General features: G+C 39.8%; 1 protein-coding gene across 1 annotated transcript in view; it reads right to left on the reverse strand.

The window, feature by feature from the left end:
- Positions 1-1,856: 1,856 nt before the first annotated feature.
- The window catches only part of MPPED2 (metallophosphoesterase domain containing 2), a 103,306-nt gene continuing 79,539 nt past the window's right edge, over positions 1,857-25,623 (reverse strand). The window contains exons 4-6 of the mRNA XM_010563732.1: positions 7,920-8,035; positions 5,111-5,224; positions 1,857-1,975 (exon numbers count right to left, since the gene is read on the reverse strand). Of these exons, the coding sequence (XP_010562034.1) occupies positions 1,857-1,975; positions 5,111-5,224; positions 7,920-8,035 (349 nt within the window). The remainder of the gene's footprint in view (positions 1,976-5,110; positions 5,225-7,919; positions 8,036-25,623) is intronic.

The following is a 25,623-nucleotide window of genomic DNA, read 5'->3' on the forward strand; positions in this document are numbered from 1 at the left end:
TATTGCTGCAATACCAGCAGGTCCTGTTGTGTTTGCCATTCTACTGGCATACACTGAACCACGCTCCCCTGCAATTCTCTTGCCAGTGGTGGATCCCACTGTAGCCACAAAACTGAGTAGAAATCCAGATAAAAAGTGATATATTTCATCTATAACTATTCATTTCTTAACCCATAGTGGATGAGCATAAGGCACCTGCAGCTCGGTACTAATGGCCAAGCGAGCAAGTACAAAGGTTACTGCCTAATCAATTTTTCCTTATGTCATCTGGAATAGTATCCTACAAGGCTTAACTGTGCAAACTTGGTTGCACTGAATTATAACATCTGAAGACAAAATCTCTTCTGTCTAAAAGGAAGGGAAAGATGGATGGCAGAGAAACGGAAGGAAAAGTCTGAGTGCTTTATCGACCCAACTGACATCCTATAAATGGTAAGCAATAAAAATTTATTGAGAAATAGAAAAGTTCTTACTCACCCTTATCACTGTCCCCCCAAATGGTTAATGCCACAAAAAAGCGCAAAATTTCCTTAAACCACATATTTAAAAATCTTGCAATTTTATTTGCATATAAAGGCCGCTAGATATAATATCACAATAAATTTAAAGAAACAACTGCTTTTCTAAATTCCATTAACAAGGTAACATAAAACAGAACAAAGCTCAATAGCATTTACAGTGGTAGAACAGAAATAACTATCTGCAACAATATTTTGTGCTAGCGAGATTGCATTTACACACAGTGCAAAATAAGAAAAAGGAAATAAAAAAGACAAGAAGAATATTTAAATATAAAGGACAACTAAGCCTTATTTTAGTTAGGCTTGATTGTATCCATTTGACTCTATACATGCCTGAACTACGACAAAGATTTAACTCGGGCTCTTGAAGGCCTTGAGCACTTGGAAAATGTGTCACATCCTTCATAATTTAGATGTGCTGTACAGCATAATTTTGCAGATGCTATACTGGCAATATTAAATCCTAGCTTAGTTATAATGCACAAAAAATACATATATATATAAATTCATATTTAAAAGGAGTCCGCATTTACATTTTTTTTTTACTGCATGAAATACCTGCTCTTTGCAGCTTTCACCCCCAGTCTTTTAAAGCTAAAATAATTTAAAAACAAACAATAAAAGGTAGATATCACATACAGGCTGTGGCTATCTATATCAGTCTTAACATATAAAGCAGGTAGAGACAAACAACCGAGAAGTCTATTCTCCCCTTGCTGCATTCTACTGTTAACAGAAACAAGCTTCAGTACATGCACACGTATCAAGAGGTAAATGGACCCCAAAACATTGTTTGTGCTACTAAAAAAAAGTTGATATAAATGGAGATGAAAAGCTAACATTTAGACCTAGGGAAAAAGAAGACACTTAAAAAACCCCGACAATAACATAAGTTGTGCAAATTTGGGTGTTTTTAAATGCTGCCTATTTTTAAGCTTATAATATAATATTAAAATAAGGTCTCTCACTTATTAAAAGAAAGCTTGGCTGTCCTTTTGAGAACACTATAACAATTTACAATGGCAAATTTATTGAAAAACAAAATTCATTTTACAAATTCACAATGCTTTATCAATTTAAAATGAATGCTGCATTTCCAAAAAGCACAACCTCTAACTTTTCTTCTTGTTTCTTTTGTACCAGCAATTTACAAAAAAAAAAACCCCAAAAAACCAAACCCCAAAACCCGCAACCCACCCCAAAACAAAAACCCCCATGGTTTCCCCCAAGTTCTCCCCCACCAATTTTGAAATAAACATGTAACAGAATGTAAGTTTTATAATTAGAAAATGGCAGTTTATAGACCTTCCCCAGTTCCAAATGTGCAGTAGTGCTTCATGATCCTTGAGGGGTTGGAAGGTCAAATATAATTGGAGGGTTGGTTGGTTGAAAGCTGACTGTACACGTTGAAGCATTGATGTACGTTGTGTAACCGTCTGTCATAATGCCATAACCTGTAGGGAGAACGTGTCACACTTACTGTAATATAAACAAACGATACTGCCCATGGGCAGCTGCACCGAAAGCTTGTTGTGGGATCAATGCTTTGGAATAAAATTAAATTCATCCCTTCAAAATGATACAAGCTCTTGAAAGCTGCCACAAAGGCTTGACTGAAAAAAATACAACGTACTGTATTTGAAGTAAGAACTGATGCTTTTATGTACAAACTTCCCCCCCTCCGGAAAATCTCTGTTGCAATTGGATACAGCAGAAACAGAGACAAAACCACACATGTACTTTTTCTAATTACTTAATTAGCGAGCTGTGGTTTGCATGCCTGTGATGTCTGTCATAAGGAAAAGACCAATCAGGAGAAAAAGATTTAGAAGTAACTTTGGTTCCACCTACAAAAACCCCTCTCTGGGCAATGAACCGAACCCAGTAAGCTTTCCCCACATTAGCCCTTACCATCCAGTTCCTCAGCATAGGACTGCCAAGCTGGTGTTCACGCTGGCTTGTGAAACCTCCGAAACTCATTAGCAGGTTAAAAATATACACACATACATATTTACTTTATGTATGTTATCTACCAGTGAAAATCATGACCAAGGAAAGGAATCTCCTGCTGTAAACACAACAGAGCACTGAAGGTCAATGGATGACCCCTAGCTTAAGCAGAAAATTGAGATGAAGGTTAAACAGATGACTGCTTTTCACTACAAAGGGATCTTGGTAACTTGTTCCCGAACCAAAAAGCAAGAAGCAGCAAATACTAATCACAGGTTTTTAGCATGCCAAGTACTCGACTCCTCAGCAACACTATGGCATGAGTTTCAGGATGCTGAAGACTGTTCTCAACCTCCTAAACATCTGGCCAGCAATGCTCTTGTTCAGACTGCATCTGAGGAACCAGCAGCAACGCTCCTTCTCTGCCGGCCTCTGCCTTCTCTCCCACTTGCCGCACAGGAATAGGACATAACGGAGGGTTGTGCACTCCAGTAATTTTCGGCAAGTGGAGCAAACTATAGCGACCCATGAACCGAGTCACAGCTGAGACTTCATTCAGCAAATGTGATGTGAGAAAACAAATGATAACAGAAGTACAGAGATACTGAGAAGGTAGAAGCTCTCCTCTTACAGACATTCTCTCAAGGATAAGGAGATAGGAGCTCCAGTTCCACCAGTGCAAAAGGTGAGAGAAAGCTTTGCGTTGTTTTCAGCTGACATCCACAAAAAGCTAACAAAGAAGCTAGAAAAAATCTAGGAAGAATTTGGCACCAAATGTACTTTAAAAAAATAATAATAATAAAAAAGAAAATCAGTTTCATGGAGGAAGAGAACTTCCCATTGCAAACCCACAGGGGAAAAATGTTTTTCTTTTATACCATTATGATACAGTACAGATCACTGCTGCCTGAAAGCTAAGATAAATACAGCTACCCACAGTGTCTATCAGAAAGAATAATCACTTCAGAATTGCTGCACTGTCCGCCTGTATTACTTTATTTATTTAGACTGGCAATTTTGATTTAGATCATCTCATGGTGGGAAAAACCTTGTTTGTGGTTGTTCGTGCTTGTCAACCAGGAAAAAAACCTGCATCACCAAAATGTGTGTATAGCCTCTGTGGATTTAATGGAATGTGGTGCATGTTCATTCATCTCAGCTGGAGTTGGATGAGAATTAATTGCACTGTAAGATAATGCTCTTAACACTTGGCTATTTCTTTCTGTACTGAAACAAGCCGTTCTTATGTCTTCTGCGTAAGTACTAAACAGGATTTAAACTTTTTTGTTAGTATTCTTGTAAGAATTTATTTGAACATTCACTTTTAATATGTGCTACCACCTTTCCTATGAGATTTAAATGTAAGGTGCTTCATGTGTTTCCTCGGTGCTTTCTCACAATAACGATCTTGTACACAGAAGTACCTTCCTCTCCCACTACTTAACACTACTACAACTAGAAGTTTCATCACCCAGCGTGCCTACAAAGGCTACAGACACTTTACATATTTTAGCTGGAAGTCTTGCTGTATTCACTTATTCTTAATATGCAAGGATTAATATTTATACAAAATATCCCATCTTCTCTTGGGTGCACTGAAAGACTGCTATTCATGCCACTATACTCAAGGTCATGTCAGTATTTCCATTATAAACTCTTTATTTACAGATACCCAGCATGAAACTCATTGTATGAAGTCACAAGGGCTTCAGAAAAACCAACAACACTAGTTCAGAAAGCTATCCTTTTTTTATTTTTATTTTATGAAGTCCTCCAAATCTTTAAGCCTATGGAGAACCTAGTTAGGAGTCCATGGAGAACCCTCCAGGGGGACAATATAAAGCATTTAATGTGTAATTTTGAGTTCTAGGGTCACAAAGTCTTACACTCCCTCTCAGGCAGAACTCCTAGTGTTTGTCTCTCAGCCACGTGAAAGCTACAAAATTGTATTAAATATTTAAGTATCTCCAAAATGTATTTAATCTCTCAGCCTCTTCCACTTCCACAAACTGAGCTTATTGTTTCTGAAGCTTCACACTCTGCCTGATCTGGTACTGACAGTGGCGAAATAGCTATTCTAAAATATGAGACTGCTGGAAGGTAACATACACGGTACAAACTGTATTACAGGATGCTTTTAGAAATGTATGCAAAGTGAGTTCTGGCAATCTCTCCTCCTGATGTCTGACTCGAGATGCCCTCCTTTCTGCTTTTCCTTATACACCGAGGGAGGTGAGCTGAGACAGTAAGTTGTCTTCGATTTTCTTCTTTTTCTAGCACCTTTCTTGGCTCCTGTGCTTGGAATAATGGGGATAATTTTCATTTTGGCTTGCAAGTGTGGGGAATCTCATCTGTTTCTCTAACTAAGTTTGTCAAAATCTGAATTGCTTTCAAATAACCTGTATAGAACAACCTTTGCACAGTGAAAGATGTAGGTGGCTAAATGTAGCACACGTTCCTGAAAAAGTCTGTTTTAATTCTGGCATAAATTTACGAAGTGCTGCGCATGCAATCACTTCCCTCAATTCCCTCCCTACTTTAGTCCAACATGCCATTATCCATCCTTTGCAACACACCATCAAAATGTGCTGCTTTGAAATCAGCCTGAGATCGAAGAGGGGAATAGCGCTGCTCCTTACCTTCGTGAATCCCACCAAAGACATGGAGTTTGGGCCTTACTCGCCTCTGCACCGTGTTCAACAGTTCCACACAACCCACTCTCTGCAGCTCCTTTGGAACCCAGTCTCGAAAACCTGAAGGCAAAATGCAATCAATACTATTAATTTTCTCTATTCAGGTAAGGTTTCACATAGTCTTTCAGGAAGTCATAATTCACAGAAGGTTTATTACATTATCTGTAGTCGTAACTTCTCCATTAAAGCACACAATGGCTTTTAAGAAATGTTTCGCTGTCACTTTGTCTTCCTTAAGAATTCCTCCCTCCATCTGCATTAATATTTTTCTGGATGTGATTTGTTTTTTTAAACTATAGGTTTAAACCCATCTTCCACCTTGAAACCCTGGGACATTTATTCCCGGCACTGCTGCAGACTTTTCTTCCCTTTCCCCTGGCTCTTACAGCAGTCAGCTTCCCCAGCCAGCTACCTGGTTACTCCAGAAATAAACCACCTCAGGAAGATCAGCTATCTAGGACCCGACACCTCTGCCACCCCAGAGATTTAAAATACAGTCTCCCACAACTTCCCAAGGACCACAGTCTGCAAGTGGCAGCTTATTCGTGAGCCCTCGGTCACTAACAACAAGCAACGTAGCAAAACAGCTTCCAACAAGCCAGCGCTAATTGACTACGTTGCCGCTTAGTCCTATGGATAATACGGAAAAATGCACAAATATGGCATCTGTTATTACAGAAGTCTGCTGCCCGGACTGGCACCACGAAGGATCAGCAGGGCAAGACAAATGAGGAGGAGTAAAAGGGAAATCAGGAGCCACATCCAACTGTAGCACCGTTCTACTGACTTCAGAGTAATTACATCCTGTGCCAAGTTTATCCCAGGTAGTAAAAACATGTTGTGACATGAACTTGAATGAATTTTGGAGAGAACAAAGAGTCCAGTTACAGCTCTACCTCCCTTAACATTTATGTAATTGAAAAAGCAGCATTTTTCTCAATATTATCATGCAGGCTGAGACCTAGACGCCCTCCTTTTAGGCACAGTACTAGCACCTAATCTGTGTCTGTAGTTAAAATACAGTGCCAACCTTTTGAAATTGAACTTCATTATCTCCATCGAAACCAAAATTTAAGTACGCTTATTCAATTAAAGCACTCATTAGTGTCTGCAGCATCACAGTATTTCTAGATGAACCCATTTCAGAGCAGATGGATTAGCAAGCCATTTAAAATAGCACCCATGAAACATTACAAACATGCTTGTGGGGTTTTTTGCTTCTTTGGGAAAACAAACAGATTAAAAGAGTGCTATTCAAAGTGCTGGTTTTCAATATCCGGTGCGCTCCACTGTCAGTGGATGGTGTTATCGCTGCTTTATCAAAGCAGCATGCTGGTAGCTCTAGTAAGATTAAAGAGAATTCGCAGATCGTTTTATAACATTCTCTAAGCAGTATTAGAAGAATAACCAGGATATAAAGGGAGTGGTAAGTACATTACTGGTCAAAAACTTTCTGGCCTTTTTTTTCCCTTAGCTCTGCTTAGCTTGCCGACTCTTAACTTAATTGTGCTACGAAACATAAACATGCATTAATTCCTGACTCCACGGTCACTGAGAAGCTCTATGAGAGCATTGAGCCAGCCTGGTAGCACTTAAATGCTGTTTTATAATGGCATCTTGCAATTCTGAGAAGTTTTTTTTATATTCACTACCATCTCGAAAGTCAAGTGACTTCATGTGATCATGCGATGACCTGACCCCTTGGATTTCAGGAGCTTACTAAAACCCTGACAAAATCACAGTCTACTAACAATAACGGTAATGAAGAGGAGACTGACACACTTTCTTATCCTGATAAGCCATATTTATAGAAGGCAGAGGCTCAGTTCTTGTAAAATCAACTGAAATATTGAAATAGAGTCCTAGACTGCTTTCTGCATGTGTCTTAAAGAAAACAGTAAATAATACGTGATACTATCTTGTGGGGTACAGGACAGGGAAAAAATAGTGGGAATTTTCAAATGGTTTTAGTGCAGGTTTTAATGACTTCAGATATGCCAAAACTGGGTACTCCTGTCTCTGCTGAATGATCATCCTAGTGTCTTTTTGAGACCATCAGAACTTAGTTTAGAATGTAGAATTAAAATGGGGATCAGTGAATTACTCACATTTACAAGGCAAGCAAAATTTAACTAAATGAAAAACTTCAACTACTTAATGAAAAAACAAATTTTGCATTCATAGACTTGTGCTCACCTGTCATTAGTTCAAATAAGGAACAATTATCTGAGAACGTAATTTTATTCCTTCACAAATTCGCTATAAGCCAGTTAATATCTTTAAAACTACTGTTAGATATTCTGAGTTTACAAGGACATTATCAAAGAGAATATGTGACTACATACTCCTGAACTCTTGACTGCATACTCTAAAACCTTAAGGTAACATGTCATTGTAGTGGAAAAATGTTTTAAAAGTTTTAGTCAATCTCTGAAAAATCATATGGGATTGGAAACTGTTTGACAGATGAATACTGTTCTTAAATAAAATGTCAAACTATAATGGCCATGGAGTCAGATATTTGATCTTCCCTAGCTTGAGTTTAACAAATAATTTCGCTTTTATTAAGAAAACATCTGGAAGGTCAACAGATCTGCTAAGCCTAATCACTTTACACTTCTTCCAAAAAGGCTTTTTAATTCATAGTTTTGAGGTAGGGTGTGATTACAGTATAGCTTATAGCATTATTAATTTTGCTTATTTTGAAAGTAAAATTCTCATGCAAAGAATCACACACAGTTTTTGTTTCACTTACCAAGGGGAGGTCCATGTGTCATTAGTATATCAATTCCCTCAGGAATAAGGTTCCACTTGTCTAGCAAAGACTGACCTCTGGGTAGGTTAAAGCCCCATCCATTAAACCATGGTGTCCTTTGGGGAAAAATAAGATGAACTGCATCAGTGTAAAATAAAAATCTCTTCCCTTCTCCAATTTTTCTGAATTAAAACAATTTCAGTGCTTCAGAGATTACTTGCAGACAGCCTTTTTGAAGGGGATGCAGCCGAAGCAAACTGGCTCAAATACATACATACACTAATTATACATTTGAACTTAGATTAATATCCTGTGCTCTTATCGTACTTCAAGAATATTCAGTCCTGGGGACATTTACTCACTAGAGAGAAAGAAAAAAAAGTTACAATAACACAGTCTAAAGCTAAAGCTTTCTTCCAAAGTTTGGAGATGTTCAAACATAAGAACGCCTTCCTTACATCACCTACCAAAACAAGCAAAAATTCCCAAAGTTTTTTGGAGGCAAGAGTCAACTTCTCACAGCACGGGGCAGCTAGTGGGTAACAGTTCAACAGGAAGGTTGTATCATGCTGCTGTTATAAGCACCATCTGTACTACGGTATTTCACTAAACTCAACTTGCTCCTTTTAGCACTTTTAATATCAGAACATTGTCACATAACTTGGCTTTGAACTCCTGAGCCTCCTAGAGGTCTTGAGCACACAATGTTTAGCCTCACATGACTTCTTCAATAGGTCTTATAATGTAAAATTAATTTAGTATTTATTAAGGAAAACGGATATCCTCAGTCTCCACCATCATAGCATAATGTTGTTTTAGACATTGGTTTATCCATCAACCCCGGCACGTAGTAATGAAAAGCAGACCTTCCAGGAGTACTTTTTCAGTGCATAACAGCCCAGTTGAATCATTTTGATGCAGGTGTATTATAATAAAGCCTCTCCTTATCAGGTAGGCACACAGAGGAATTGTTCTGAAGAGACGCTGTAGTATTTACACCTGTTTCTAACAACTGTTAGTATTGTACTAATTTTAAGCATTTTCATCCATGTGTGTGTTTCCTAGAGCTCAGGCACCAGATTTAGACTGGATTGCTTCGTTTTCTAGGTAGGATACTCCTGTCCTAGCCCTAGTCATTTGGGGGTATCTTTCTGAGAGTTCAAGCTACTCCTGCAGTCTTCCGTGTTTCAGAATCTTTCAGTTTTAAAAATAAAAATAAAAATTGGGTGAAAAAAACCAGCTACAAACCAACCTTAAAGAAAAGCATACCTGTTAAAAAGAGAGTCCTACATCATTTCATTATGTAATCTGCCTCCTGTACCCGCTAAATTATGCATTTTTTCAGCCTCAAACCTGTATTTAAGTGGAAATTTCCTTCTAAGATTACATGTCTTAATTTTTATTCTTTGTAATTAATTGTTTTTTTCCAGAGACAATCATTTGACCAGTGAAGAGTATACACAGTTATATGTATGGTCTGAATTCCTGACAATCAGCAGTATGGGAACACAGCAGGCGCTGCTAATACAGTGGCAGGAAGGTCACTGGTGCCTTAGTTACAAATAATAGACATATCCCACATAGTCCTACTGAACTAATACCACGCACACATAGGAACTTGTTCAACCTAGCAGACTTCTTGGATGCTGGATGAACGCTAGCAAAAGACAGGAAAATTAGACGTTCATTAAACATTTTATGTAAGCTATGGGTTCCTCATGTGCATAGCAGTGAAATTTCACCTCTCACTGTTGGCTTACTCTGCACCCACTGAAACATTTTTAAAAAGTTCCTGTGTTGTAAAATAAGGTCAGCGTACCTCACCGGAGGTTTGTAGGCAACTGAATTAAAACTGAAGCATGTGGCTTAGCTTCAGCTAAATCACAAGTGTTTCTGCTTTACTATGATTGACCTTTCTGAAACACGTATCTAAATTTCCTTTCCTATAATGTTCCTAGGTTTTAACATATCAAGATTATCGTAACCTTCAGGACTGCAGTTAAAAGTTAAAACATGGTTTGGCTAAACATTCAGCTGCTTAAAAAAACAAACACACAGCACATAGGTTGAACTTTTCACTGTCAATTAATGATTCTTTCCCCACTTGCATTTCTCCTGCAGATAATACTGTAGTTATTACACCATAGTTAAACCTGAAATGTGAAACCACATCTGTGATCTCTCTGGAGCTCTTTGGAGACTACGACCACAGAAAAACCTGGATTTGTCTGCAGGTTTTTTATTTTATTTTCTTCTGAAGCACTGGGGGAAGAGGAGGAGGGGAACCTGAGCTCCAATATATTCTTCATTCACCAGCCTCTGTAATTAGCTGTGACTAACAGGCACCACATGGGAATCCACTTGTAAGAAAACTTTGGAGAAACCTTCCCCATTATGCAGCATGTGCACAAAATAAGATGGTCAAGTACTTCTTTAATATACTAAATATTTTCATGCGAAATGAATAAATAGAGGAGAAGAGCAGGCACGACTGGAGGAACACCTGGATTACAGATTTAGGTTTTGGGCATTTAAAACACAAACCTGCACATTCAATGCGAGTACTGAGCCCTGACGAGACAAACTCAGAGTCCCTGCGTTTCTGAGGTGGCTCAGGCCTCGCCAGAAAGCCAAGGGGAAAAAGGACGTGTTCAGAACACCACCAAGAAAGAAACAGCTTTATGGCACAGGTTCAGGTTTAGATGAGATCACAAGGAAGGTCATCCGATGTTTGCACTACGCTGTATTGCAGTGCAGACAAAATGGAGTTGATGTACTGTGAATCCCGTGAGTGGACAGATGAATAGCTGTTTACCCCCAGCAAACTTTAAATGTGTGCAGGAAAGACAAAGCCTGCACTGTAGGTAGGCAGCATCCTATCAAGGGGTATCGGGTAGGGATCCTTTACTCCTATTAGTGCCCTTTTTTGCATACGTAAGAGTTAAATGGAGTTGCTCTTGACTTCTAAATAATTTCGAGGAAAAAAATTGTGCATGTAGTTACATGCCTTCTGCAACATATTCTCAAGCTGATTACTTACTGGGAGAAACCACCTCGTATTTAGGAAGAAATATTTATAATGAACTCTGGCTGCAGCCACCTGTGGTAAGTTGCAATCCGGTGCAAATAATTAGTAAGGGCTACTTAGTCATTAGTAACTCTATTTAAGATCTGACCTATTTTTCTTTCCTATGAAGCTCTCGGTAAAAAGATTTCAGTTAACTCCTAAAACCATTAATAGTATACTTCACTTTTAGGTAGACGGCAAGAAAAGAAAGCTATCAGCTGTTGAATAATGCCACAAGGGAGGCATAGACGTAAAAACCACGGGGATTAGTAATGAGAGATTACAAATGATTTTGTCATTTTATGTTTGATGGACCAGAACACTTCCTCACACCCGATGCCTGGCATGACGCAGGTCCCGCTTGCCCGGCATGTCAGGCCGTGTCTGGGAGAACCTAATTGAGCTCCTGCTCATCAGAACCACGCCGCACTTCACAGCATCCTTCACGTGCCATCAAACCCTCACGATAATTCCTGATCCCCGGCTCACCTGACAGCTCAGCCCTCCCCTGACTGCAAAACTTCCATATCGTTTAGGGATAGCAGTTATGCTGGCACCAGAGGTGACACAGGGAATATCCTCACTGAAGGCAGACACCTGGCCCATCATTATTCTCTTCAGTTCTTCATTTCTACACAAGAATCCCCACAGATCCCCCTCCACCTGGCATTTTGGAAGTTACACTTTCTGCAATTAAAAGAACGCTTAGGCAGTAGGCTGCGTATTATCTTCACACCTTGTGCTGCAGGAGATGCAGACATCACTTGACATAATACCAAGCAGGAGGGGATCTTAAGCTTCGCGACAAGACTCACCCTCCTTTTGCAGGTGCATTGGGAGAACTGCCTGACAAGACACACAAATCCATCTGCTTTTAATGGTAGAGAGCTGCCTCTTCAGCAGGTGATCGAATCTCCTTTCTCTCAAGTAACTTTGTATGGTTTTAGTATTTTACCATTACATTTAAAAAAAAAAGAGCACAGTGATGGAGCATTATTTTATGACACAAAATCACAACCACTTCTTGGTGTCTACACTCAGAAGGAACACCGTCACGTGGGGAAATGGGAGACGCAAGGCCATGGCCAAGGTCATCCAGGTGATATAGGAACTTCAACTCCTTCTGGAACTTTAACATTTTTAAAGGATGGTATCTCCTACTACCTACTTTCATCTCTTCTCTGTCTCGTGAATTTAATTACCTGATCCTCAGAGTTCAACAACTCAAAAGGTAAACGTACAATGAGATCTTCTAGATTCAGGTTTTCCTTTCACCTCTGCCAGTAAATCCATTTATTTCAATAGTTACTTCTAAAGAGGCTTAGATCTCACGTGTTTTTAATCCCCGGTATTCATTCATTTTTAAGGCTACCCAGTCTTTTAGGAAAGCTTCAATTTTATCCTTAATCCAATGAGTAAAGTGCACAGGAGGCAAAAATCTCAGTCTGCTTCCTTCCACAGGATAACAGCCAAGGGGCTGTCCAGAAGGCATCGCAGCAGAAAGCACTTCTATGCAACTAATAACAGTAATGAAATGCTCTTTCTTTTTGACAGCATTCAAATTGAACACACAGACCTAGCTTACGAGGGAGAGAGACAGTTCCATTAGCAGGACAAAAACGGTGGGACAGGACACCGAGATGCGCTCCTAGACTTGTTCAGTTGCAGGACTAGCCTACAAACATATCCCCAGAGTATCTTCTAGGGTCCTAGACGAAAGCTGCAGCAGTGCAGCGGACTAGCAGAGAACAAACTGCAAAGGAGGGGGGAGAAGTGACCTTTGTGCACAGAAAAGAAAAGCCTTTCAATCCTCCTCCCTCCGCCCCGAACGCCAGGCTCAAACGTTGGCCAGGGCAGAGCAGCACACACGTGCCCGTCTCCATTCAGTCAATGGACAGAGCGTGCCTAGTGGGAATACACAAAAAAGGGATTGTAGCGTGGGGCGAAGGGGAAGAGGGAGAGCGCGTGCAATCATGGAAACAAAAGGCTGAGTAGAGCAAGTGCGCAATGTGTTAAGGAAGCACATTTTACAAGGTAAGAGCTTCTATAAAGGCTCTGAAACTTGCCTTCAGTGCTATAAAAGCATTTTTTGGTTAAGCTCACTCTTATAGTGCATATTCAAACGCTTTTTCATAATGTAACAACAAGCAGGAAATCTTAAAGGCTAAATGATTTCCTAAATGTGCTCATTATATGTAATGTTGTGGTATCAGTAAAAGGCACAGTCTGTGGCCCGAGCTGTATTTCATTCCCACTAGCGTTTACCTGCTGTGCCTCAGTGTCCCATTTAGAAAGTGAGGACAATAATACACAACCAAGAAGTATCATGGGGTCTGGTTCCTTGGGATTTTGCTTACCCTGCATCTTTAAAGAGCTGAAGCTCTCATGAAAGTGGGTTACCAGTACTGTGATTATGTTAGCCATGTACTGCATGTATCTCCTTATTACTGACCTGCACAGAAGTCAGGCAGTCTCTAAAACATAGTTCTGCTATTTTTACAATATTACAAAAACCTGAAGCCTCAACAGCTGCTGGTAATTTTCTTTTTTTTTTTGCACGTTTTCTCTCTCTCTTTCAACTTACATACTACAACCTCTGAACACTTGCTGGTTGTCTAAATGACAAAACATTTGAGAAACACAACCCCCACACATCCACCGTGTTTGGAGGGAAAGAGTTCACACAGCTCCTTTCCTCTACGATGCGGTCCTCCACAATGAAAAATTGCAGCAACCACCTCATCCCAAGAAGCTAGTGTGACCTGGTATACTCCTTGCACCAAGGTGTTCTCAATTTCTACCTCAGATTGTACAAACTGGTCAATGGAGGTTTTAGCTTAAGACTCCTGTCAGACCGATCCGTGCTTGGATCTGTGAGAGGTAAGAAAGAGCTAGGACCTCGACTGCTGCCGTTCAGCATGTTATTGCCTAAAATAAGGGCAGATACAGGAGAGTAAGTGCAGCTTTAGCCATCCATACGGCTGGAAAACAGTATGTCAAAAGAACTCCCTCCTGCATTTTGCAGTTCTTTGCTCTCTGCGCACCTCTCTGCTGCCTCCAGGCTGCCCCAACTTTGACAGGTAACTGAGGTCTGGTCCCCAAATCTAAACCCTACTACCTCGGTGGATACCTTTCAGTATTTGGTTTCTCTGGTGGCCCATATCAACCACTGACATCCTCTATCCTGTGTCTTGAATGGCTAGTGATGTATTTTGAAGGAGGAACATAAAACGTCTGCTCAGTTCATATGCTTTGTATTAATACCAGAGCACCACAGACAGTTATTTAAGACCACAACTCATCTTTCTGTCGGGAAGATGTATTTTTAAAAAAAAAAAAAAAAAAAAAAAAGGAAAACAGAAGGAAGTTGTGTAAAGAAACACACAAAAACATGCCAGGGTTTAAGAAAGTTGAGGCCAAAGGAGCAGACAGGAGGTTAAAGTGCCAGCAGTCATGGAGGACCACAAGACATGGAGGACAGAGCACAGGGCCCCCTGAGGATGGGGGGAAAGAATATAAAATGAAGCAGAGGAGGGGATGACACCAGGAAGCCAGCGGATACTGGAAAGAAGAGGAAGGGAGTAGAATTTTTAAAGTTCAGGACTCGGGCAACCTTTGCTTAAGTATCCGAATTGCTCATCAAAGAGGAAATTTCCTCCAAATCTTCTGAGGTTTTCCAATCCCTAGCTGTATTGCAATCGTTTTATTTAGGGCTTTACTTAATGAGATCTGGGAGATATTGTAATATCCCAAAAATATGAAAATAATTCAAACTTGACTCAAGGGCTAATTTCATTCTACTTTTAAAAAGAACAGAATTACAAAGGCCTACTAATAGAAGCAAGTATTAGACCATGCGTATTTCTGTGCTGCATGTGGTTGAGGATGGCTTGAAGGATAGACTTGGTGTAAGCTAGCACCAGCCCCAGCTGGGTCCGACCATTAAGTACGCTGCGTTTCCCTGCGTGGCAATGGGAGCACTGGGGCAGCAGCTCAGGCCTATGAAGTACCATGCTGGACTGATTAGCAGAACAGCTTCTTGTTCCAGAGCGGGCACATTCACCCCTTCATTCCCACACTGCATCGCTGTGCAGGGTACATGCACTCTTGAAGTGTCAAAGGATGCTGCAGTATTGAGAAAAGCTTGAACGCTTTGAATTGTTACAGCAGAATTTTGTGGTCCATGTAGAAACACAGAGAATCATGGAATATCTATCTAGAGGAAGGAGCTCTGAAGCTCCTGAAGCTCACCCCAACATAAATTGAATGTCCATTCTGAGGCACAGGAAAAGAGGAAACAAAAGGGAAAAGAGCAGCTGGCTGAAATTTTGATTCAGCTTTGCTCAACAACTTGCACGTTACAGAATGATGCTTGGACGCTTGGTTTCTTCTAGTAAACGTGATCATAATATGCCAGTTTTATTACATCTTAAATTAATTTTCTATATGCCTCTTATTATCCATGCAGGAAATGTAAATTGGCAAAGCTTCCACCCCAGGTAGATCTGGAAGAGGGTTTTACTAGTAGCCCTGTTTCTGCCATGACAACACAAATTAAAGTAGAGCAAAAGCAAAAGGTAAGTGAAGACTTCTCCCCCAACACAGACTTATTTGTGCACATTTTCGATCCACTAGGGTAGTGTGTGTGTTTGACATGTAAAAATGCAAAATCTGTACAGGTGTAATTATATCCAGTACCTTCAGTTGAACATTTTATATATTTACAAAAGTAGCATTTGGAAAACACTAACTGAAAGATGGCTGCCTTTAAAACAAGCAAGCTACTTTTCAGTGAATTGTGTAACAAACATTGCTGGATATAAATTAGTACAACAAAACACTCAAAAGAAGATATGCCTGCCTGCCCCATTGGTGAATGTGGCTCTTGCTCCTAAGAAACAGCCTCTAGAAACTTTGTGGATTTGAATGCCACTTAAAACAGAATTCTTTAGCATCACTAGAGAGTCTCTGTAGCTCCTCCAAAAGGCTATGCTGGTCAGAGAACAACATGATTGCTTATTCAGTAAAAAATGCTGAAGCCACAAACCAGAGGAATTGCAGATACATATATTCTTATGCAGTGTTTCAGCACCTTTACGTAACTTTACATCTGCACCCCGTACTGCTCTTAATACACGTACCTTAATGACACTAGCATGCAAGGTGAGTCTTCCCCCAGAGGATTACTTTTGGCTGAGGACCAACCAATACCCGCCGAACCAACGTACCAGTTCATCGCTGCCCAGAGGGGCCACAGCCCCCCCATACACTCGTCACCAGTCCTCGTACCAGCTCCAGTTCTTGCAGGCCCTATCTATTTGAATCCCGACTAACAAACGAGGGAGAACACGAGATGACGTCACTACTTCTATAAGCCGTGGCGCAAAACCCAGCCACTGAGGATGGAGGAAAAAGCAATAGCTGGGCTACCTGAAAGAAGTCACTTTTCTCACTCTGTTGTTCTCTGAAGGTAATCCTGTGAAAACAAAGAGACTTGCTGGTTTATGCTGACAGGAATACCTACTAGATATCACATCTATGTTTTGAGTCACCTTAGGAATGAAACCCACCACTGCTACTCTTAATCTTTCGCAGTAAAACTATGGTTAGTAAACACCTAAAAAGAACTCCAAGTTATAAAGTCTCTCAAACAGTGCGCTTACATTAGAGCCAAGTTTAGCTCTTGCTTTTGCATTGCTTTAGAGCTTTCCATATAACGCACTCCCATGCTCTAGCACATAGCATCAAGAAGAAAAGATTTGGGTCTTTGTGCCCTTATGTTCTGGATGTCTAGGTTGCCCCTCCTTTTCATGATCTAATTTCCAGAGCTAACAAACCAGTCTGTTGTTTCTGAAAAGTAAAAAAACAACCCAAAAAATCCACTAATCACAAACCTACATCACAATCACAGGAACTCGAAGGCTTTCAAAACGACTTTTCAAGTACCTTACAAGTAATAATTGATTTAGCCTCAGAACAGTCTAGATAGAGAACTGTTTATAGAGGTACTGTGCGGAACTAGGTTGACTACACCAAGAATGAATTTGCCAGAATAGATGCCTAAGTAACTTGCTTAAAGTGAATCAGATGGCAGACACAGAATGCCGCCCTCCATGATCTTCACTATTAGTCTTTAACAATAAGTCAATTATTTTTATCTAATCCTGTAATTTAAAATCAGACACTGAGATTGCTTATTGCCAGATGGTGCTGTTTATCTATAAATACCATCACTATTTTTGTTTATGTTTTGTTCAAAATGCTACTTAGCGTTCTTCAAGAAGAAACTGAAACTTGCCAGAACGCCTGGTAGGAAAACCAAACAAGGTTCACATATATTAGTCTTCCATGCACACATAGCCCACAGTATTTAATTGTAGCAACATGTAAGATAATCTTCTGAAAATTTACAGAAAAGAATGGAAACAGTTAGTTATAATTAGGCCACAGGATACTCCCAGCATTTCTTGTTTGTTTGAAGTCTGTGCTACCTTCCGTTTCAGCTTATTCTTGAAGCTGGATGTAAAGTTGCTTACCCTTGCTAACCAGATGAAAACAGCCAAAACAGAGTTTCCAATGCCACAATACGTGCTTACTTGACATTTAGATACAGTATAAAATATCATGGCTGGACTTTAAGCAATAATACTGGTTTACTATTTCATTAAAAGTTTTAGGAAATGTCATTTATTTAAAATATATGCAGATTTGCTTCATTTTCTTCATTTATTACAGCCTTTTCTTTGTGCAGAAATTTAACATCTGACCTACTCAAAACTTCACCTTTACTGAAAACTGTGATTCTACTTTGGAGCCTGCAGGAAGGGAAAGTTAGCAACTCCTGTTCAATCTTCATCCAAAAACATTGTTACTTTATTTGTCAAATTCTGTCAAGCAAGAAATGAAAAAAAAGAAGTCATCTGGGGAAAGGGGTGATTATAGATCTCCAAATGCATATCACACCTCCTTCTCAGCTCAGGAAACCTCAGGAGACTTGTATGCAAACTAAGTTCACACGTACAAAAATCCTATACCCAATATTACATGCATACAACATGTGCGTGTGTGTGTGTGTATATATGTATAAAAATACATTTATCTCTTGTTGCTCTGCCTGTGACAAGGAGTCCAACAAAAAACTTGAAGAAATGGCACGATGCACTCCCAAACCAATGAAAACTCCAACTGCTGTGGCACTCAAGCATGACCCCAGTAATATAAACTAAAATTTGCTGGTTATTACCTGGAGGAGCTGTCTTATGTATGAGCCAATTTAGCAAATCAGTTAAAGTAATGCAGTTACTTGATCAACAGATGAACACAAAGAAAAAAAAAATGACAGAAGAGACTGAGGGAAAAAACACGAGGGTCATAAAAGAAGCAGGAGCTGCTGCAAAGACTGCAGAGAGCATTCGGCATCACAGAAGTAAAAGCATTATTTTAATTGAAAAGTATCTGTTTAAGCATGGGTCACTCGTTTTTGCTGGCTTCAAGATCACTAAACAAGAAGCTCGGATTACATGCAGGTCAATTGATACAACATTTAATTTTAGGCTCACCCACCATGTTGTCCCTTCAAAGGTCTGTGGGAGATGCAGATTACCACAGACTGAATGAGACTTAATTTGACTCTTCTAGTGAAAAAAACCTAACATGAAAACTTTAATTAGAAACCAACCTTGTAGAATACCTTGGTATCAGTGACTCCACCTGATCAACAAAATGCTCTTCATGCTCTTTCCAGTTCTCACCTTGATGGAGAGAGGATTTTGACCTCACACCTCTTCAAGGCCACATGCAACACCTAATTCCCCTCAAAAGAGTGTTAATAGAACATAATTAAGTGCAAGCAAGCAGCAGAAAAAAAAAGAGATAGGGAAGATGTCTTTCTCATTGACCACCAGTCAAAACTCCAGGTTTTACGAAAAGCCTGAGCTGCCTCCTAGTTGGATTGCAACGCAGTTCAAAAGCCTCCGCACAGCCGGCTGACCAAACTGCTTCTCCTGGAACCGCAAAGCACCGGTCCAGTCAGGGACACCGGCCGGTTGGCAACATGCTGGCACGATCTGGTGTTTCTGGTGCTACAAATGCTGTGCTATTGGTTCACAATTACATATTCATGCCTTGGGATCATATACACTCACATTTTAAAAAAATACACTTCCAAAGAAAAGTTGTGAGCTTGTATTACAAGTTCTCACCCAAAGTAAATTTTTTACTGATGAGTTACAAGCCTATGAGCTGGTGGTTTATAATAGAAAGGCAGACTGACATTTAAATAGAGTGCCACTAGAATAATGGCTTTACCTTAGTATTTTATGGGAGGCTGAATAACCACAGAGTTAACATACTGTATTTTCTGGCAATAAAAAATCTGTTGAAAACAAAAGGTCATTTTATTTGATAATGTAAACGAATTAGATTTGTATTGTATGGTCAAGAGAGTAAAGGAAAGATTAATTCTTAGAGGAAAAGTCAATATATGTGGATGGCTAGGATTGCTTTGGTTTGAATTCTTTAACCCTGCTGTAAAGCCTGTGGTTCTTAACCCACAGCCATATATCGCTGTACGCTGTAGGTTTTAACAGAGGCCCCGGACTTCAGTCTGATCTGATAAAAATCTGAAACTTGCAGTACGCCATTACGTGGGCAAACTATTCATTTTATATTCACCTCCTTGTCGTGTCAGTGCAGAGGTCATCTAAAGAGGGGGCCTAATTAATCAAACTGTCAGAGCCAATGAGGAGGAGCATGTTAATAGGACTTTTATTTCACCCAGGAAAGCAGTGATCTGACAGGAACCAGAAAATATGGCCTTGATGTTGCTGTTTATTAGCAATGCTGAGATCAGTGGTAATAGGTGCCAAGCAGCCTATGTTTGATAAAGCGCTGAATGTCAAGAACCTGCACCAACTAGAAATTAGACTGACAAGAGGCAAGAATCTCAGCATATTGATAGCTACAGGAGAGCAGGTACAGTTTGGATGTCATCACAAAACCAGAACCTGCACAGGACACGTTCTTGGTTCTTCAAAAGTAAAGCAAAAAAAAAAAAAAAACCAAACAAAAAAACCCCCCAAAAAACCCAAACAAAAAAAACCAACCCCAAACCACCCCCCTGCCCCCAAATACCAAAACCCACCAGCTATTTTCCTGCACTTAAAGCTGAGGCTCTGCAATATTTAACTCCTATTTGGCATATACAGGCAAACACAGTGGCACTAGCACAGAAAAGCCATAAATTTGGTACAACAGGGCTGAACTTAAAGGATTGCCTTGATGGGATCCCATGGTGGTATAAGGCCAGCACGCTGGTGCGGCTCTACATCTCTGTTATCCTTTGAGAGAACTAGCAGGACTGTAAATGGTCTAAGACTAGTTTAACAGCTGACACTAACTGATCCAGATCAACGCCGAGGCTTCCACAAAATTGATGTTCTTTAACACAAAGCGCACGCCCATAGTAAAGAACAAAACAAGCGTATCTAAAAGGGAGTGAGTGGGAGATATAAGAGATGCTCACAGTTTTTGAAGGGCACTGGACTCATTTTAGCAGCAGCCACAGCATTTGCTGTGTGGGTGATATATGTAAAATTTTAAATTAATTATTTTAGTAATGCACCCCTACGTGATTTCTCAGTCTGCAATGTATTTCATACTCCAGGCCATGGTAGGCTTTATAATTAACTACTTTCTGAAGCCATTTTAATTAATTTTTTTTCCCCCAACACCATTATTTCCAAATGAATAGAGAGCTAACATTAAATAGCCTTCTAAATAGAGAGCTGCAAGAATCTACTCTTGTAGGATAAAGCACTCAGAATCACGCCCCTAGCAATGCCCCCGGAAAGGTTTAAGCAAAGAATGTAGCAGCTGAAAGGAAATGTGCTGCCAAAGGGGAACCTTGGACACTGACGGAGCGTGCAAGTCCCTGGCTAAGTTGAAATTTTTCTTGGTGGAAGAGGAAAGCTGTTGTGTTTATGGCCGCTGCCATGGATCCAAATATCCTCATCCTGAACGATCTTTTTTTTTTTTCTTCTTCCCTGAGAATACTCCATTGTCTGGATCTTCCTCTTAAAAGCCAGCAGTACTAAAATTGGAATCGAATGATGCAGAACTGAGTTTTGTGCCTCTCACTCGGGTGAGTCAGCCTCCCAGGCTGCCACGCTCCGTCCCGGAGCTCACAACAGGCTGTCGGGAAGGCAGGAGCCCAGGGTAGTCCTGCCTTCTGCCCTCACGAACAGACCAGCGCAGTTCGATCTACAAAGACTACAGAGAGAGATAGAGATGCCTGGAGTAAGGTATTTTTCTTTGGCAGCAAAACAACTTGGGAAACCTCCTGTCTCTCTCCTGAGCCTTCCCTGCTCCTCCATGCCACAGGCACCGCTCCCTTCTGGTGGTACTGGTGAGACTGAGATGGGGTCACTGATGTCACCCATGTTTCAAAAAAACTGGAACATCTTTTCAGTTATTTGGTTTTACAGGATTCAAATCTTCAACAGGACAAATACAGGACTGGAGGACGGTAGCACTGGGCTCAGGACTGGTTACTCAGGGCAGGAGGAACTGCTTCTCTGATGGCAAAACTCACTTAAAGCTTTACCATCAAACTACAGCTTCAAAGATAACAATGTACCCCTACCATGAAAGAAACATATGAAGAATAATTAAGACACTCTTCCCTTCCTAAACTTCTGCTGTTGACAATGTCCTTTCCAATGGTTAAAATTGTATTTATTTCCTCTCACAGTTTCATACCTTCTAATTAAAACGTAAGGCATGCCTCCTATACTTCACAGAAAATATGTCAGATTGAAAATAAATGCAGAAAGCTAAAATGTGGTCCAAATCACTACCTTTTGGAGCTTTAGATGGCTGTTTTCACAGCTACCAGAAAAATAAATGTTAGTGGGTAAAATCTTCATGGTTATGAGCCTCATTTTTACATTTCTCAGTGGCAGTAGTGTTAAAAACATGTATTAAAGTCAGTTCACCATTAGCATATGAAGTAGCATAAAAATTTGGAACTATGTTAAGTATCTTTTTTAAAAGTATTGAAGAGGGTTTTTCTGCCATTAACAATGTATTACTTAGCCATTAACGTAGTATTTTATTAGTGTTAGGATTTTATTACCTAGTTTACTATTAGTTTACTGGCGGGAGTGGGAGAAGTCTGAATTTTTTATAATGTCACACCTTCGTTTACTACTATCATTGTGTAGTCAGAGTATGACCAAGCAACTATTTCTTCAAAGGCTTTGTAAAAGTGTAGTCTTTAAATTGCTTGCCTAACTTCATGGACATACTGCTCTTATTCTGAAACAAAACAAAATCTGCAAGTTAATCCCAATGACATTGCTATAGGAACCTTATTTACAGTATGATAAAAAAAATGGTCCTTTCTTACAGCCTCATTAAATCTAAGCCTCATTTAACTACTAGGACATTTTTACAATGGGTTTACTGACATACTATGATAAATGTCTGTATAACATCCTTCAACAATAGCCCCAACTATAGCCATAACCACAATGTGTATGAACACTGCATCAGTTTTAACAATGCACTGTCCTGAATAGTAGGAAGTGAAGTAACGCTAAACACATTTTTACTAACCCCCACGTCTCCAAACCTGTGTTTTGCTTTAGGTTTTTTCATTGGTTTCTGTTTTGTTTTGGGGGGCTGCTTTGTTTTGTCTTCTCAGTGGGAAAAGAAACGTTCCCAGTAAAATTATGAGAATTAAGATGCTAAACTTTTAAAATATTACAGGATCCCTTTGAAATTTTGACCTAGGCAGAAAGGTTTCCTGAAATTTGATTCCTTAGAGATAAAAGGGTTGGCAGCAGGATGAAAGCAGCCCTACCCTTTTTTCCATGTCAGAGAAATGAACGGAATGGCTTATGAATACATGTAACTCGCCCATTCAGGAGCCACGCTGGTGCCTATTTGTCCTGAAATACCAGTGTTAGGTTACTGTGCAAAGCAGAATAACTATTAGCCAGCATGACCTCGATCCACAAGAACAATGAGGGCCAGAACAAGGTTTATAAAGACTTAACTAACTTTCAAACTTCAAGGTAATGCAAGTAATTAGAAGACATTTCTGTGAGAGTCATGCTTTTAAAACACCTTTATAAACAGTTAGCCACTGTAACTTACTCTTGCGAGGAACAGAGATCAGGGGTACAAGAACTGTATGACAAACTAAAACTGAACAGGCTCAACTGCTTTCCTTCTCATGGCCAGCCTCTGATTTAATTTCACATCAAATGATATCGCAAAGTTGGACATGGTAAACCTACAGTATTTTCACTGGAGACTAGGGTCTGACATTCTGTCTAAATGAAATTTCCCAGTTGTCCCAAACACTTTTTATCTTATTTCCATGCTAGCAGTTTGAAATGTCACTATGTATTGCCACAATGACAGATGAGCAAAGGCACAAGAAAGCAACAGAGCTGGTTTCTCCAATGAACCATGCCTGGCAAATGTGAAAATTTACTTTTGCCCCTGGCTCCTGGCCTGCTCCCAGGTATTAAAGGTAACAGGGGTAAGCTCTGCAATGTGACTTCACACGGGCTGAAATACAGAGCACAGGTTATGAAAACTTTGTATGCATCTATGTGTGTATGTATAAATATACACACATTATTTTAAAATGCCACTAAGGGCCAAATCTTGCAAATATTTTTTACTTTACCACCACAGGTTCTCTCACTAAGGTTAGTGAGAGACTGATAGCAATAAAACCCCTGCAATACAGAAGATTGAACCGTGTGGCCATAATACGTATTTTATGTGGATGAATAGACTGAGGCTTGGATGGTATTGATAAGAAAAAATAAAGAAAACTTCCTTCAGAAAACTTTTGCTTAAGAAGTGATGTCTCCTGCTCACTGGGATTTCTGAATCTGCAAAGACTTCCTTCCAGTGACAGTGGGGAGAAGACCATGGTAACATTTATCGTTACCCTAACTTACAACTACAATGAATTGTTCTAAGGACAACTTCAAGATCAAACTCTGAACTTGGGTTTCTCTTTTCTAAATCTCTTTTCCTTGCTGTAACGAAATAATAATCTTCTGCCTTTAAAAGGTAACTTCTTTATATAGGCTTGCTCATGTCATAGAGCTGGTAACCACTAGAAAAAAAATAGATGGGATTGTATTACCAATTAACACCTAAATATTGCTTACTCTCTCTCTTCCATTTGGGTAACTGCTCACTCTGCATAACACTCCTGTTTATCTCACCTCGATGAGATAGGAAGACCTGCCACTCACAGCAATGACTCCTTCTCAGCGACGCTAAAAACGGAGCAGCGAGCATTTGTATGCAGCAACCTCCATCTAGAAACATCCAGCACCCATATCAATGTGTGTGAAATGCTGGTCTCATTGAAGTCAATGTTCAAAATTTCACCCATGATTTATTTTTCAATAAGTCACTTCTCGCTGTTCTGCTCTTTGATATTGCTTTGCTTCTGAGAGCGTGGACGATATGAAAAGGTGCATTTCTATTAGCAACATCCACTTTAAAACTTCACATTCTACCCTCTTTATAAGGCCTTGCTGCCATCCATTCTGTGATACAAGCTGTTATTCAGCCTTTACCTGCCCTTATCCTCAGAAGAAATCATTTTGACTATCACAGTACCTTCCATGTAAAAAAAACAGAGGTCATCATGGTCTCTCTTATAAGCATTAGGAAACAAACTTTTGAGTAGTAGAGGTAGGGTAAAAATCGGGTTCTGTACCACACTTTGGCTAGTTTCCCCGAAGATGTAAATCTATACAACTATTTTCTTTAACAGTACACAACTGGGGCCCCAGATGATCAGAATCTTCCATGACTAAGATGATACGAGTGAGATATACCGTATTTGGGGGATACATTTTCAGAACTCGATAGTGGGATGCACCTGAAACCTTCCTCTTCCACGGATGCAGGAGATTACCTGGCCCCAGAGGACACACAGCCTGAACTGTTTCCTTAGCTTACCATTCCTTTGCTACAGCTGGGAAAAAGAAGGGGGAAGAGAAGCAGAAGACTGTGGACAGTGACTTCAGCTTATTCAATATTCTAGTGGTTAAAAAACTTCCTCAGAAAGTCCTCCTCATTGAGGAATCAAATACTCTTTAAAAAACCAAACAAAAATGTAGAGGACTAGCCTTCACCATCCTGTACAGGCAAGGCCAGTAACTCTATGCATGCAAGCACTCGCACATACATAATATATTGCATATGTATTTTTCATCTCTCTCTCTCTCTATATATGAACAAGTTATGCTGTATTACATGCTACGCAATTATAATCAAGTAAAAAAGTGCATAGAAAATTACCATGATTTGGCATGTATATCAAAACATACAAGTCCTTTATCAAACTTTCTTCACCAAATGTTAGCAGTTCAACTTCTGCCTATAAATATGAATTTTTACAAGGAAGGGCAGTATTTAACTTTCTGTTTCAATGTCTAATTGCTTAACTACAACTTGTATTCAGATAGATGAATTAGCAAAGTGTTTAAAATACAAGCTATTGCTGTCATCAGGGATGCATCTTCCACAGTGCTTGACACTTTCCAGTGCCTAAATCACTATCACAATATCCTTACTGTGGGAAGTTTATCCCTG

This window comes from Haliaeetus leucocephalus, unplaced genomic scaffold (assembly GCF_000737465.1).
Source record: "Haliaeetus leucocephalus isolate CR32 unplaced genomic scaffold, Haliaeetus_leucocephalus-4.0 Scaffold173, whole genome shotgun sequence".
NCBI classification, from domain to species: Eukaryota; Metazoa; Chordata; class Aves; order Accipitriformes; family Accipitridae; genus Haliaeetus; species Haliaeetus leucocephalus.